The following is a 16047-nucleotide window of genomic DNA, read 5'->3' as shown; positions in this document are numbered from 1 at the left end:
GTTCGATTCCCGCAAGCATCAGATCAAATACGTGGTATTTATTGTAGACCTGCCTGGTTCTTGGTAATAAGGGGAAACAAGTGCTGAACGGCACAAAGTCAGTATTGTGTGTTTGTGTGAGTATCAAAGTGAAACTTATGCACAGCATTTCAGTGGGGTGGCTGTAATAAAGTGGCACATGACAGCCTTGTATCGCGGTATCGTAAATCTAATTGTAAAATCCGACGAATATGCCATTTAATCAACACATCTGTGAAAAAAATATTATCTTAACTTTGATAGTGTTTCATCAATCGTATCGAGGAAAACAATAAAATGTATGAGTAGGGCTCGTCAGATATGATAAACGTGCTGGTCACAATGTCTTTTTCTAGACGACTCTTTCCTTCTGTTTGAGGACGTCTTGAAAAGTCATCTATGTATATCAGCCACTTACAAGACGGGCAAACAAACTCAACGTACGTGAACACTACCACATACAGAATGCTGATGTTTTCAAATCATTATCTGTCGTCGGCGTGGTGGTGTTTGAGGTAGTCTGCTGCTGCTGCGATGTAGTAGAGAGGGCTGATGAAGAAGCACTCCTTCTCATCGATTGTGGTGTGGTCGTCAAGCCTGTGACACAAGGAGACTGAATTACCTCTAGGTTTTAGAATAGGTATGAAACATACTGAAATAAAAACAAATCAATTTGATTTTTCTAATCCCATTTCAAATAAGCCAAAATGACAGGGTCTTGCTGACGTCACATCTCTTGCAAACCAATGAAAAGGATTGCTATTAAATTACACATTCCGTAGTATTTCAGCTGTACGACACTGTCTGTAAATATTCTGAACTGAACCAGACAGGGGCGGTGGGTTAGCCTAATGGTCAAAGTGTTCGCTTGTCAAGCCGAAGACCCGGGTTCGATTCCACACATGGGTGAAGCTCATTACTCGTGTCGTATCCGTGATATTGCTGGGCAATGTAAACACGGCGTAACAATACATTACTCATTACGTCTACCATGTAGCTGCCATTCTGAACAGCGCCGTTATCTGATTGTTCTACCAAGTATATGGCATCATATAATGTTTCCAATCTACTGTCTATGGCCTTAAAGATAAGACAGTTAGGTGTTATTTCCATAAAATCCCAGAAACAAATAACCGCATCAGTGTGGTGTGTTCCTCCTTATCAAAGATACTGCTATGGTATAACGAAGGTATAAGTGAATTGAGATCATCCTGTGACCGCGATTCTACCCACTACCGAGAAGCATCATGCAAAACGACACACCTGTATCAATACGCCACGAGTTACCTCCCACGTTCTGTACACCACGAAAGTGATTGCTGATATCTACGGCGAATAATTAGAGAGTGGGGAAGGAGTATGTATTCGTTACGGTTTTTTTTGTTTTTTTGTTTGTTTTTTTTTGTTTTTTGTTTTTTGTTGTTTTTGTTTTTTTGGGGTTTTTTTGGGTTTTTTTTTTTTTTGGGGGGGGGGGGTCAAAACGTAGACTTACAGATGTTTGTAAATCAATAACTACCTAACGATTCATTGGCATATGATTAAACATGCAATTGTTTTTCTTGTGTAAATGTTTTCACACCTTAGCATCACGTGACCATACTGTGCGCCTAAAAAGTGTCTTGAGCGGAAGTTTCGTACTCTGTGTTCAGTTTTGGTAGTTTTTTTCTGCACGTGAACCCCACACAATACTGTTTTTTTACCACAAAGTAAAGTAGCTGTGTCATAATATTGTAATTGTTAATATTTTAGAGGTACTCTGTCCACAAAACACTTAATGTTATAATCTTGAATGTTCGCTTCGTCTAAATATCGCTGAAAATCAGGCCAATGTGTAATGATGTTTCGCAAATCATGTTGCTCTGTTACCGTTTATCATAATATATTCTGAATTAAAAGTCATTTTGACAATGTATACTTCTTGAAGAACAGTTACCGAAGGCACTGTCAAAGTCTCATCCAGATAGTGCACATAATAGTTGCGCAATCTTTCAGGAACAGGAAATATAGACATGCCTTCTAAATGACTAGTAGAATGTTTCTTGATTGGCTAATAAAAGAATTTGAGAGGCATTTGTTGTACGTACGTCGTCAATGTTCAGGGAGCCAAATAATAGACAACCAATGTCTACCAATTACTAAAAGAAGTAAGGCATAGAAACAGCACTCCCGTTCTTCAAAGAACACAATAATATTTTAATTCAAACAGGCTCACTCAGTGGGCTGTAAACAATAAGAGATAAAAACACAATAAAACAAACAAAACAAAACGAAAAAACCCAAACAACTGAAACTTAATACTAAAAGGCAATCAAGAGAGAGTGTGATGAGTCTGGACCGTGGAGTCTGTAAATAATCGAGTCTGGACCAGACAATCCAGTGATCAATAGCATGAGCATCGATCTGCGCAATTGGGAACCGATGACATGTGTCAACCAAGTCAGCGAGCCTGACCACCCGATCGCGTTAGTCGCCTCTTACGACAGGCATAGCATGCTATCCCCTGTCGAGTGTGAAGAAACGGCATGAGGTTTCCATGAACATACTGAAACCCTGGTTATCCACATTGTACTTTAAAAAGTTATCCCAGTCCAGTCTCCGATAGTCTGAGTCACAATCCGAAAATAAAGCATATGTTTTGTTCAAACCCCAAGCTGAACCGCCAAATATCAGTAGCACATGGCACAAACTTAAGTCCGGCGAGTAATGATTTGTGGAATGTGTGTGAAAAAGGATGGCCTAGCGCAAGTGAACGCGTGATCAGACTTGGTGGCTTTGTTTACTGGGTTTTTTCGTTTCGTTTTTTTTTTTTTTTTTTTGACTGCTTTGGGTTTTTTAGGTTAGTTTCACCTATTTTGTTAGATATTGCGCGATTACCTTAATTTATCATGAAAGGACACTAGAAATGAACGTATGAATGAATGAATGAGTATACGCCCACCCCCTCTGGTTACCTGTGTGAGTGGATCGTCTTGATGGTTGCAGTGACATTGCTGTTTTTCTGCACCACCACACCGGGCAGGTAACACAAAGGATTCTCTTGCCTGTCAATCGTCACTGGTGCCAGCACGTGGTCGTTGACCCGTAGATTCCGCAATGGCGTCAGGCCGCCGAACACATGGATCGAATCCACAACGCTCTCTGTTTGGTCGAGCCAGGTGATGACGTATTCAGTTAAACTCCCACTTAACAATTCTTTAACTGCACCTGGGTGACATGAAATTACTCATGTTAGCTACTGTCATATTGAGTGGGGATTGGATGGCCACTCACTGGACAGAGTTATGTCCCTTAAGTGTGCCAGAAACCTATGATTGTAGGTGGCCCTGTTTCTGTTAAATTCTTGTAATTAAATATCACATTATAGTTTCATCTCATGCTCTACGGGTACCATCTGGTTCTCAAACAATTGAAAACACCGTGCCTTGGCACTACCGAGTCTTGCCGACACAATCCCGTGACAGCAGACCAGATTATCTGCCTATACGGCAGTCTGTTTCCAAATTTAGTTGAGACTAAAAAAGACAAGCGCTTTCGATAATGTCGGAGAACATGTTTTAATCTGCACATGAACATTTTATAATACGATATTGTTAGAATTCCATTTTCATAATCATGGTTAACAGCTTCACCTATGTGATATTCTCCTTTCTTGTGTTTTGCCAGAACTGTCATCGTTTCCCATTTCTTTGCTAAAACTTTGATTATCTTTTCATCGTAGGCACCCTTTTCCAAAACTAAACAAGCGATGTAGTCTTCTTCCTGGTACACAGTTTTGAACTTGGTCAAACCGGGCAGGTGTACTTTCCATGCTTTGTCCTGCACCTCAATCACAGTGGCGGGGCAGTAACTGTTGGGGTACAACGGATGCATCACCAGCACCTGTGCAGGGTAAGTGGTAATATATTATCATGTAGGTGAAACAGGAGTGATGGTATGAAATGACTTTCTTGTTCTGTTCTGGTGCGGAATTTGGCAATAACGCCACCTATAAAACCACAACATGGTCTTAGCACAGCAAGCATCAGCCACCAGGGCTCAGGTGTACCTAACGAGGTCTCAGTATATCAGATATGAGTGGTACACCGCATGGTGCTCCTTTGGACACCGTCAGCACCAGGAGCTATACCACGTGATCATTCTTCGGACGACAATAGCGCCTGGAGCTACACCACCATGATCATTTCTTTGGACATCATCAGCGGATAAAGCTATACCGTGTAGCCCTTGTTTGTACACTGCCAGTGCCTTAAGGTGCCCTCACCAAAGTAAACAAGCTCGTCACATTATTAACACTTGGCAACATCGTTATATGATCATCAGCAGTACCTACGGTAGCATCACCCAAAACACGTTTTCACCGCTAAATATTCAGAGAAACTAAAATACATCGCATCTGGTCTTGGCCGCGTTATAACGAGATAGACACTTCTTGCTCACCTTGCTGCGCTTCTTGATTGCATCAACATGTCGGTCTGATTCACAGATTATGTCTTCCCGCCAGACCTTCTCTCGGGAGTCGTTACAGTCGGTAACGATGTAGCTGAAGTCACAGCAGTCGTAGGACACCTTGCCTAGGACAATATTCAGAATTACATGATGGTTATGTGAGGATTAAGGAGGGTACAGATGAGATATACGTGGCCGTGCCAAATAAAGATATCATCCAGTTGTATATCAGCTTACAGTTGTGTGTGACGAAGGGGTTGATGATCCAGGTACGCACGCTAGATTGATCGTATGAAGTGACGTACGAAATAGGTGGTCAGGCTCCACGACATGGTTGATAGTGAGCTAACCCAACACCGCAGACCGTCGTTCATTAATTATAATGAATTCTTAGACCAAAATAACCTGCTCTCTTGTAAAAGTGCTTCATTCAGCAATAATTTAGATTCATGACGGCGAGTTGTAAATAATCAGTTGATAACCGGTGATCGACATTGTAAGAGAATAAATTAAGTTAATGTAATTGTGGTAGGTGCTCTAAAATGTTAAGGTGTTAGCGTAACTGTGCCACTCATTAAGTGGATAAGATGTGAATGTACCTCTGCTACCCGTCGTTAGTGGGATAAGATGTTAATGTACCTGTGCTACATGTTGTGGGAGGGATAAGTTTTAATGTACCTGTGCCACCTGCTGTGAGAACAGAAGATGTTAACGTACCAGTGTCATCTGTTATGGGAGGGATAAGATGTTGACGTACCTGTGTCATCTGTTATGGGAGGGATAAGATGTGAACGTACCTGTGTCATCTGTTGTGAGAGGGATAAGATGGTAACGAAGCTGAGCTGCTTGTTGTGAGGGGGATAATATACTATACCGAGAAAAGAAACGCATACGCCAGAAATCTGTTGCGAAAATGTATTTTCAAACATACATAACTCGCCCACAAATAGATTTTAGTGCATGAATTTTTAGACCAGTTTAGAATAAGGTAATGTATGTACAGCCAAGTGGATACATTTAGATAACGGATAAGTGCGATGGTGACGACGTAGCACGGGTCTGACGGCAATCGAGGAAATCAGGGCACCCTGACTGCTGTGCTCTTACCCGTGGCAGTACGATCACGTACATGTAGTTCCCGGATGTACCATCTTAGGTAACTGCAGTGGTAACTCGAGGTCTGTCCGTACGGGGACGGCCATTTGTTATACCTGTTTGGTTGCAACCAGCTGCAAGCCGTGATATCTTGCTCAATCTAACATTCAGACGCCTGGCAACAGAAGACTGGTAATCTCCTGGGAGATGTCAACGTACCTAAATAGTACCATCCATCATCCGGGCTTTTGAAGAGAACGTCTTCGCCAATCTTCGCAGGGGGTAAGAGCTTCCTCAGTCGTATCAACAACAGATCATCTAAAAACGTGCAACATAGATTATACACAGTGGCATAAATGCAGGGCTTCCACCTCTTCATGCGCTTTGATCAAAACAATACCAGATCTTAAGTACAGGTTACATTTCATGATATCTATTGCACAGCGTCTTTCAGCGTCGGCATAAAAGATCACAGCCGAGACGAAACAAATTGTATCAAATCGCCATCAATGAAATTCTTCATATATGTTATTTGTTGCTAGTGGTATCGTAGAGAGGTACTTTACACGTGGTCATGGACTTCAGTATCAGCTGGACGGGTCAAGCTAATGAATATCATTTCCACATTTATATGAAATGTATATATTTAATAAATAGCATACTCCTAGGAACTATTTGAGTGAGTGAGTTTGGTTTTACGCCGCACTCAGCAATATTCCACGTATATGGCGGCGGTCTGTAAATCGGGTCTGCACCAGACAATCCAGTGGTCAACAACATGAGCATGGATCTGCGCAATTGGGGACCGATGACATGTGTCAACCAAGTCAGCAAGCCTGATCACCCGTTCCCGTTAGTCGCTTCTTACGACAAGCACAATCGAGGAACTATTTGATAATCCTAATTTTTTTCCAAATATGACAAACTATACTGTGAGTTCACCATTTTGGATTTACAATGAGTGAGTGGGTGAGTGAGTATGGTTTTGCGCCGCTTTTCGCAATATTCCAGCAATATTACGGCGGCTGACAAGTTTGATCCATGTTGGGACTCGAATCCGTGTCTTCCGAGTGACGAGCAGAATAAGCTATCCCATCTCCCATTTGGTTTGAAGAGAAAATATACTCATATCTTGTGACAAGTTGTTTCAGATTTCACTGGATCGATTTTCGTTTCTCCATATGAGTACAATGTTTGAAGCCTATTTGATGTCCTCAGCCATGATAGTTCTAAAAGCGGTATAAAACCACATTGTAAACCAAAAGTTACTGTGTTGTGTAATCTGATTGGTTGAAAAACATGATTAAATGGTATTAGATTCCCGGAAACTGAAAGACTATTCACCGCGTATTGACACGTAAACAATTGTTTTGTTGTGTCATCAACAGTGGTGACGTCATTCAAATCATATTGTGACGTAAAGTTAGAATGACGTCACAAATGAGCAGCTCCAGATACTACCATGGGAACCAGCTGAAACGGCCAGCTGATGACACTTCACTGCTGTATTCGTATTCGATGTAAACGAGTGCAGACAACTAAAACCCTTTGGTTTACTTTTGTGTTTACAATGTCGATAAACATCATGTGTTGGCCAATTTCCGGGTGTTATTGAGTATTTGAAGCACGGGAATATTTCATTTGAAACCTCCAGCTGACGCCGTCGGTTCCAAATGCATTCCCGTGCTTCAAATACTCAATAACACCCGGAAATTGGCCAACACATGATGTTTATCTCCTAATTCATTCACTCACTCTATCACTCTATAATTATTATCAACACGTTATAGTAAATGCAAAAGCGATGAACATGGAACATTGTCCATGACGTGTTTAACTCTCACAAGGTCTTTGAGAGGCATTTTTAAAGTTTGGACGTACAAATATTAGACTTGAAAACCTTTACGAATATAAACTTAGAATATTATGTATGTATCATCTAATAGTTATCTGTGTTATGGTCCAGAAAGTATACAACTATGAATGGTTTATAACCCGTAAGTTATAGAGGTAACAGAAGTCCCACTTTTCAGGTTGGTAATACGTATTTGAATCAAAATATTTCCAAATATATTTTCAATATAGACAAACTTTATGAATACCAACTTCTTCGTTCGTGAGTGCAAGGCTTCGATACAGATTCTTCTGTCGTTTGTTCAATATTATGTCAGAAAGCGTATTCTAGTGGGTGACAAACCTTGAATCATGATCAATTTAGTGTTTAAGACTCTACAGTCAACTACCACAGAGCATATTCTAGTGGGTGACAAACCTTGAATCATGTTTAATATTGTGTTCATGACTCTGCAGTCAAACTATCAAAGAGCATATTCTAGTAGGTGACAAGCCATGAATCATGATCAACATTGTGTTTAAGACTCTACAGTCAAACTACCACAGAGCGTATTCTAGTGGGTGACAAACCTTGAATCATGTTTAATATTGTGTTCATGACTCTGCAGTCAAACTATCAAAGAGCATATTCTAGTAGGTGACAAGCCATGAATCATGATCAACATTGTGTTTAAGACTCTACGGTCAAACTACCACAGAGCGTATTCTAGTGGGTGACAAACCTTGAATCATGTTTAATATTGTGTTCATGACTCCACAGTCAAACTATCAAAGAGCATATTCTAGTAGGTGACAAGCCTTGAATGGCGAATGCCACCTTCAGGAACTTGAATCTTACTATGTTATTCGTAATGGTAAACATAGTGACCTACCTGTCGAGAATTCTTTCCTGAAATTGAATTACGCTGAACTATTAATTTAAAGGTACTTTCAGCTAGGAATACTTCAAATTGATTCAAGCTGATTTCAGCTTACCATTTGGTTTCGATTTGTTTAAGTAAGCATCGAGAATAGGACATATGTTTCTCAAGTGATAATCAGCTGAAACAGATCTTTCGTGACGTCGAACGATAATTCGGCGTATCAAGTCATGTTAGTTTATTTATGATAACGTTTATCTTTTCAGTTAAAACAAATGAGCACGAACATCGTTTGTTATTTGTAAAATGCAGTGTTAAACAACTGCAAGACGACAGTCTGTACATGCTTCTTTCTTTCGAGTCTTGCGCAGTAAAGTGCAGCGACTTAATTTGCTCAGCCCTTGTCAATGTATAAACAAAATAATATGATAAAAGGACCACTTAGCTACCGGCATTGCTTTAGATACATACTCTTCGCGGCTTCGTCTTGGATACACGTCAATCCGTTTGACCTCTCTCTGAAACATAAAAACGCAGACATAAAAACACAGACTAGTACAGACTATAATTTGAACAATTACGTCATATCCTGACAAATATTTTTTGTTGAAAACCACACAATCCAATTGCTGACACTGCATTTTCTCTCAATCAGATGCTCTGAATTTCGACTTTAAAATACCAAAAGTCCCATCACAAATAACAGACAAGATAGTTCATACTGTGAAAATTGGCCCAATCTTATAAAACGCCAATTACGATGGACAGTTTATATGCATCTGTTCACGGCTGATTAAGCTTCAATGGGCTTCCTTATCAAGGACGGTGAATTCAAACTTTTACAACTTCATATGCCAAATGTTAGCTTAACGCAAGTGAGCCGTGGCGAGTGTGGAGAACCCTCATATCTTCTCCCTAGCATTAGAAGGTTCTGGCTGTTTCATGAGCGCCCTAGGGCTCGAGGCAGGCACGCGTATAAAATATACACATTAAACTGCTTTTGTTGACTTAATTTTGCCACGGTAACTGGATGGGAAATTATCTGCACATAATTCAGCTTCCTTTAGTTATGCCCCTATTATAAAGTATTTAAAATGGCTTTATACATGGTAGCACTGGAAAAGTGTTGTTATGCAAAGAAGAATGCATATGTGCGATTCATTAAAGATCATATTAGCTCTTGCTCACACATGGACAATGTAATTACATACAATGCCTATTCGGATAGTTGGGATGTGCGTGTGTGTTTTTTTTCTTCCATTAAAATGGTGTTTGGTGCACGTCACGTTCTACAGTTTTCAAGATACTAAGTTGAAATATCAAGGTTTGAAAGATGAAAGCACATCTTACTACGTTTGAATTTCAGGATTCAACACAGTTTAAATATCACTCAATGTAGCTCATTTCAAGCTAGTATATTTTTATAAAACACTGGATAATGATGGAAGATTTTAATGCAGATTTTAATCAATTTGTAGCTAAATATTATTGTAATGTCAAGTTCTTATCTCATCAAAGTATGATCAGTTGTGTGAAACACCTACTAAAATATATATGCTTGCCACCCTTAACTCCCATGAACTCTTATGAGAATTACGTCTAGATCCTTGCTACATTCATAAACTGTTACATTCTGATAAGGGTAGCAAGCGGTTTCATATCTCCCTTCTCCCGTCAAAATTCAAGAAATCAGCCTCAAATTTAAAATGAGGAAACAACATTATTCCATTTAGATGAACACAGAGTACAGACTTAAGACACTCTATTAGGCACAAATTAGTAATAACAATTAATAAAAACTAGTGACGCATCCCTGTGACGTTTTGTAAAGTTGTAATTTGATAAATAGACTTTGGAAGAAAATTGAAGAGTGACTCATGTCGGATGTTGGAATAAGCTTTAGCTTTACAGAATTTTAGTCATCACTACGTACTTAATTTGGTTCCGGTTGGATATAGTTCGTATTTAACATTGAACATAAGCAAAGACAGAAAAGCAACATACATGTATGCATACGGCTGTATAGACTCCGATATTAGCACCTTTACATAGAGACATATTTTCTTGAAAGTGTTCAGAGCATGTAATTGTTAACCTGATTTGTGGATTATAACATGTGACCTGTGACCTGTGACCTGTACTTTGAAAAGGTGTGCAAATAAGAAAAGTTTTGGATTCTATTTTGTTTTGAGGGAATTATATTTTTAGATTACTTGACGACGTGTGCCATATCATCACAAGAATTTACAAAAATAGGTTAAGGAAACTCCCGAAAGAAGGACACAAAATAGCTTATATTAAGTAGTTTATTTATACACATGTTGAACCATCTTGTCCAGAAAGACATGCAGTTCCTTTTCGTCACCCCGATGTATATATCGAACAGTTGATATATATGTATATTACCAGGTCGAATGATACACAATACTTTGTAATGGTGAAATAAGGGCAAGAATGTGGCAAAATTCTTGGAAGCAATGTTTAAAACCATTAAGGTACAACTCTTACGTAGAAAATCTATGTTTCTTGGTTTTACATCTGAACAAAACTCAAATATGTCCACCATTTCTTATCTACTGAGGCAAATAGTTTAATATATAACTTTTGAGAGTGGGACACTCATTTACTGCACAGCAAATTCTTCTTGGACAAGGTTCTAAGCCCCGTATTTTCAAATATTAATGTTCTTACTTTACCAACCTTTACCAAATACAAAGCACATATAAAAGCTATTTACATGAAAACTTTGAAATAGTGTTTGCCATCTGAAATTGCTATGTGTATGTGAACGAACTACATATATATTTGTAACTTTTCTTTAGTGTCACACTGAAGGTATTAACCGTGTTTTCTTTCAACATATTCAGTGTCTGACTGCTCAGTAATGCTTTGCTCCTTCAACCGTAAACATAATTTGATGCCAGCGCTAAGGAATTTACATGCCTGTGATCCGCTAACGTACCCCCCTGGCGTGAGTGAGGTAACACTTTTATCTGACTCAACACCTTTCATGGAAACTGATTTCATGACGTAGCAGGCATTGTCTCTTCGTCGACACCGGTGGGGACGTGACCCCTCATTAAGATACAGTTAAACTTTACGACGTTGACTGGCCATGTATATAAGCTTGGGAAGGTAGAGGCTTGGCACATCATCTGGGCCACCATGAAGGTAAGAGTAAACATCGTTAATTAATTTAATGAAATGTTTTACTCTTTTCCTTCTGTATACTCCGGTTATTATCCTTATATATGGGCTGATTTCAGAACATGTATCTCAGTCTTGTCTCATACGTTTATTCCTATCTGCATTCAATTGTAACATGTGCATATTCCTTGTTTTTGAGAGAAAAATTGATCTCTTACAAGCATTTATTGTCCGCCTAGTAGATACAGCGTTGGCCTATCGGTACGAGTTCGACTCCCCACAAGGGTACCATGTGTGTGAAGCCTATATCCGGTGTCCTTCGCCGTGATATTGCTGGAATACTGCTAAGTATGGCGCCATTTAAACTCACTGTCACTCAGATTAGAAGTTTTGGATATATGAGAGCCTACGAATACAGACACAACTGCAAATCACGGCGTAACGGAGTAACTCTCTCGGCCAGTGATTTCGTGTGTGGTGTGAACCTTATTGAATAGAAATATTACTTAAACCACGATTGATGAAGATCGATTCCGTCTAGTAAGCATTTGTGTTGAATGAGCTTGTTTCAGTATATGTGATATTCATGATACCACAACATATTTTTTTCTAAACAATTTTAAAGAGAAAAATCTTTTGACTTTTGAATTCCAGTAAAGACAATTCATTCTGCATGTTTGATAAGTCCATAAAAACACTTTTTTCTGCATTTAACTCAATAACATTTTTAAACGTTTGTTACTTTCACACTTTTATGCATAATACGTGTGAATTTCAATAAGTGCACACCACTGTCAAGTAGCTTGAATGTTGGTGGCATCGAGAATCACTGTTCACTTATTCCAGATTGAGGATTAATACTTCATTATAACAAGTAATACAGTTCTTCAACTGTCTGATTTAGAAACTTCAGTGGGGCAATAGCCTACGAATATGCATGACTGAAACGTGTAACCTTTTTTTCAGTGTCTCTTCGTTGCCGTCGTCGCTCTGTGCGGCGTTGTCGTATCCAGCATGTCCTACAACAACAACTTTGGCGCTGCCGAGCAGGTCGGGCACATATCCTCGGGTCTCAATGATTACGGCAAGGGACAATATGGAGGAGCCGAGGGTCTTCGTCAATACGGAAGCCTCAACAAAGCCGCTAATGCCTACAACAAAGCCGCCAACAACTACGCCGCCCGCGGTAACAACTACCACAAGGCTGCTGACGAGGCTCTCGCCAAAGGAGATGCCGCCTCCAACTACTACGGCCACAAGAACGCCGCTCACGCTGACAAAGCTTCCGGTGCTGCCGCTCTGAGCAACAAAGCCAACTACCACGATGCTGCTGCCACAAAGTACGCAAGGAAGGACGATGCCTCCAAAGCTGCTGCCAACAACGACTATGCCAACAACAACTATTACAGAAAGGGGAACGTCTACAACACCGGAGTAAACTACGGCTTCGACAAGAAGTATAACAAGAACGCCGATGAGGGCGGTGACTACGAAATTCTTGATGACAGCTCTTCCCACAACCTGGACGAATACCGTGATAAGAACGCGGCCTACAGTGCTGCCAACCGCGACCACGCCGCCAACAAATATGCTGCTGATCGTTCCCATGCTCTGAAAGACAGCAAGTACGGTAAGGACGCCAGCAAGGCTCAATACGGAGACGGCAAATACGGTTCTTCTGCTAGTCACGCTGCCAAGAACGGTGCTGCCAACCACGGCTACGACAGTAAACATAACGAAGCTGCCGGAAGTGACAAATACTATGTCAACGCCCACGATGCTGCCGTCAACAAACATGACGAATTCGCCGGCAAGAACGCCTACTACAACAGAAGGAACGCTGCTAATGCAGCTGCACAGGCTGCCAAAAACATTGCCGGATATGGAGGTATCGCCCATGGCGTCGCTGGTGGTGCTGGTGTTCTTGGTGTATCTGGAGGTCTTCTCGGCAAAGGGGTTGGATATGGTAAGGGCTACGGTAACCAGTACGGCCATGGATACAACAAAGGCTACCTCGGACATGACGCACACAACAACAAGTACTACGATGCCGCCGCCCACGGTCAACATGCTAACTACTATGATGGTGCTGCCAATGCCGCCGTCGCCAAGAATGGAGGATACGGATCTAAACTGGGTGACTCCAGCCGAAGCAAAGCCGGTGCCGCCTATCACAGAGACGGCTACAACAACGCTCAGGCCAACGACTACTACAAGTCTGGAGCTGCTGCCGACAACGAGAACGCCTACAGATACAATAAGGACGGTGCCGCTGCCAACAACCATGGATTCAGTCACGCCGGTGCTGACGCTGCCAATCTCTATGACAACAAGGCTGCCGCACATGACAATGCTAAATCTGCCTACGCCAAGGACGACTACAGACGGAAGTACAACGAGGGTGCCAAGAAACACCATCTGGTCAAGAAGTTCCACCACCATTCTAAGGCCGGCGGAAACAACTACGAGCGTCTCAACTACGACAAGAAGGACTACAGGGACAACTTCGGACAGAACGCCAATGCCGCACATGCCAACGCCAAGAAATATTCTCAGAACCTGTACAAGAACGCTGCCAATGCCGCCGCCCATAATAACGACAAATATGCTGCCAACCACGCCAACAAAGCCTCCAACTACTATGATGCTGCTGATGCAGCCAACGGAAACGCCGCAAAGAAATCCAACTACTACAACAAAAACACCGCTGCCTCTGCTGGTGCTGACAACGCTGCTGGCAAATCATATTATGACAACCACAACAACGCCGCTGCTGCCAGCGTCAAGAATCTCAACGACTACGCCCACAACCAGTACGGCAACAACGGTCACGCTTTCAACGTCGCCCACGGAGCTGCTGCCAACCATGCCGGTGCCGCCCACAACACCCCCAGCTACGTTTACGGCGTCGGACACGGACTTAGAGGAGCTGGACATGGAGTTGTCGGCCTTAGTACCGACATCAGTGGATACGGAAATGGTTTCGGCAGAGGAGTTCTCGGCCTTGGAAATGGCGTTGGTGGATTTGGTAACGGAGCTGCCGGCTTTGGTAAAGTTTATGGAGATTATAACCAGTACCCTTACTACGGGTAAACGGTGATGTGTGGTCGACACCATCCTTACTGCACAAGCCCTGTGCCTTTGATATGAATGAGGAAGTGAGAATGCTTTTTTACCTCTCGTTTTATGTGTCTTGAACGGTGTGTTTCACAAGTATGGTTTGTTGTTCGTTTTGTAAATTGAAGGGTACTTCCTGCTAATCTGATCAGAAAAATACCGTTTTCACTTGATACTGTTTGATGCTGGTAAGAATAAATGTAATTCAAAACCTAGTTCAGTTATAGACATTGATTGCAGTTCAGAGAAATGCCTCCAGAGCACAATTATGTTCAAACATGGTTGTATCGGAAAACAAAATTCAGAAAACGTAATCCATTTCTTTGTATAAACTTCCCTTGTAATATGTTATTTTGCACCTTGTGTTTCTGTTGTGTTTCTGTTGTGTGATGTATGTCTTACTATTACCCAATCGTAAGAATAAATGTTGTCGGATAAATTTGTCTTTGTCTACATTATATACAACAATAGCAGCTGGAACATAATACTTCGACTGAACGAAGTCCTAAATCGCCTTCAGCGTATATGTTGGTCCAAAGGGAGGCATGAAGCAGCTTATGAACTGTCGTTAAGCCGCGGTTGTCAAACTGTCATGTACGACTTGATGTGTAAGCTGGGATACACCTGGGAGGGTTCTGTCTGGGTGAACATTCTGTTCCAAGGCACCTATCATTAAGGCATCGATAAAAATCAACAGATCGATTATCGCTAAATGAATATCGACCAATTATCGATAAATATCGGAGAAGTAACTCTGAGCTAAAATAACAATAATTATGAGAACATGTTTCACTTCGGAAATGGGCGATGTTGGCTTAGATTACCAGCAAAACGACATCGTGAACATTGTTTGGAACAGCACATGAATAAAGACAAAAGATAATTCCCATCGCCGATTTTCGATTATTGATCATTTTTGTCATACCTAGCTTTCACCTTATCTGTATGACGATACGAGGTCCAATAATATACTCTTAGATTCATGAGACGGTGTATGTATGTATGTATGTATGTATGTATGTATGTATGTATGTATGTATGTATGTATGTATGTATGTATGTATGTATGTATGTATGTATGTATTTACGTTTATCCATTCGTGCCATACGGTTGCATTCATTAGCCATTAGTTAACTTGCACAATTTTCATCACCACACGCCATCATCAATATATTTTAACGACAACACATTTTGATCCAAACATCTTCATGGGGCTAAATCCCTTCCGAAATACTCAATGACATTTAGATGCGCATCTGAACACTGTTCACGTCTAAACACATAGCAGGCGTTATAGGCTCACGACCTAGACACAACACCGCCATAATATAACATATTACAATGTTGGAAATTTGAGATGCAATTAAGAATGAAGGCGTTCGAATAGATGCATTATATCCATTGAAATTAAATTAAATACCAAAAGTGAAGTGTATTTCGGCATCGGCGCGTAACTTTTATTTGTGCGCGTAACAATTTGTATTGCCATTAAAAATAATATTTGACTTG

General features: G+C 40.9%; 2 protein-coding genes across 2 annotated transcripts in view; one reads left to right on the top strand and one right to left on the bottom strand.

The window, feature by feature from the left end:
* Nucleotides 1-217: 217 nt before the first annotated feature.
* LOC137272861 (uncharacterized) overlaps nucleotides 218-16047 on the bottom strand; it is a 76784-nt gene continuing 60954 nt past the window's right edge. The window contains exons 5-11 of the mRNA XM_067805268.1: nucleotides 8745-8791; nucleotides 8286-8302; nucleotides 5779-5877; nucleotides 4456-4589; nucleotides 3648-3897; nucleotides 2970-3222; nucleotides 218-615 (exon numbers count right to left, since the gene is read on the bottom strand). Of these exons, the coding sequence (XP_067661369.1) occupies nucleotides 504-615; nucleotides 2970-3222; nucleotides 3648-3897; nucleotides 4456-4589; nucleotides 5779-5877; nucleotides 8286-8302; nucleotides 8745-8791 (912 nt within the window). The 3' untranslated portion in view covers nucleotides 218-503. The remainder of the gene's footprint in view (nucleotides 616-2969; nucleotides 3223-3647; nucleotides 3898-4455; nucleotides 4590-5778; nucleotides 5878-8285; nucleotides 8303-8744; nucleotides 8792-16047) is intronic.
* On the top strand, nucleotides 12435-14970 carry LOC137272859 (probable cyclin-dependent serine/threonine-protein kinase DDB_G0292550). Its single transcript, XM_067805267.1, has one exon. It carries the CDS (start codon nucleotides 12435-12437, stop codon nucleotides 14511-14513), a length of 2079 nt encoding a protein of 692 aa, XP_067661368.1. The 3' UTR covers nucleotides 14514-14970.

The sequence above is a fragment of the Haliotis asinina genome, chromosome 2 (assembly GCF_037392515.1).
Source record: "Haliotis asinina isolate JCU_RB_2024 chromosome 2, JCU_Hal_asi_v2, whole genome shotgun sequence".
Taxonomy (NCBI): Eukaryota; Metazoa; Mollusca; class Gastropoda; order Lepetellida; family Haliotidae; genus Haliotis; species Haliotis asinina.
This window is presented reverse-complemented; position numbering and strand designations above follow the sequence as displayed.

Bases quoted from the DNA above. Each gene is read 5' to 3' on its own strand.
- LOC137272859 (XM_067805267.1), top strand. From the start codon at position 12,435: ATGTCCTACAACAACAACTTTGGCGCTGCCGAGCAGGTCGGGCACATA.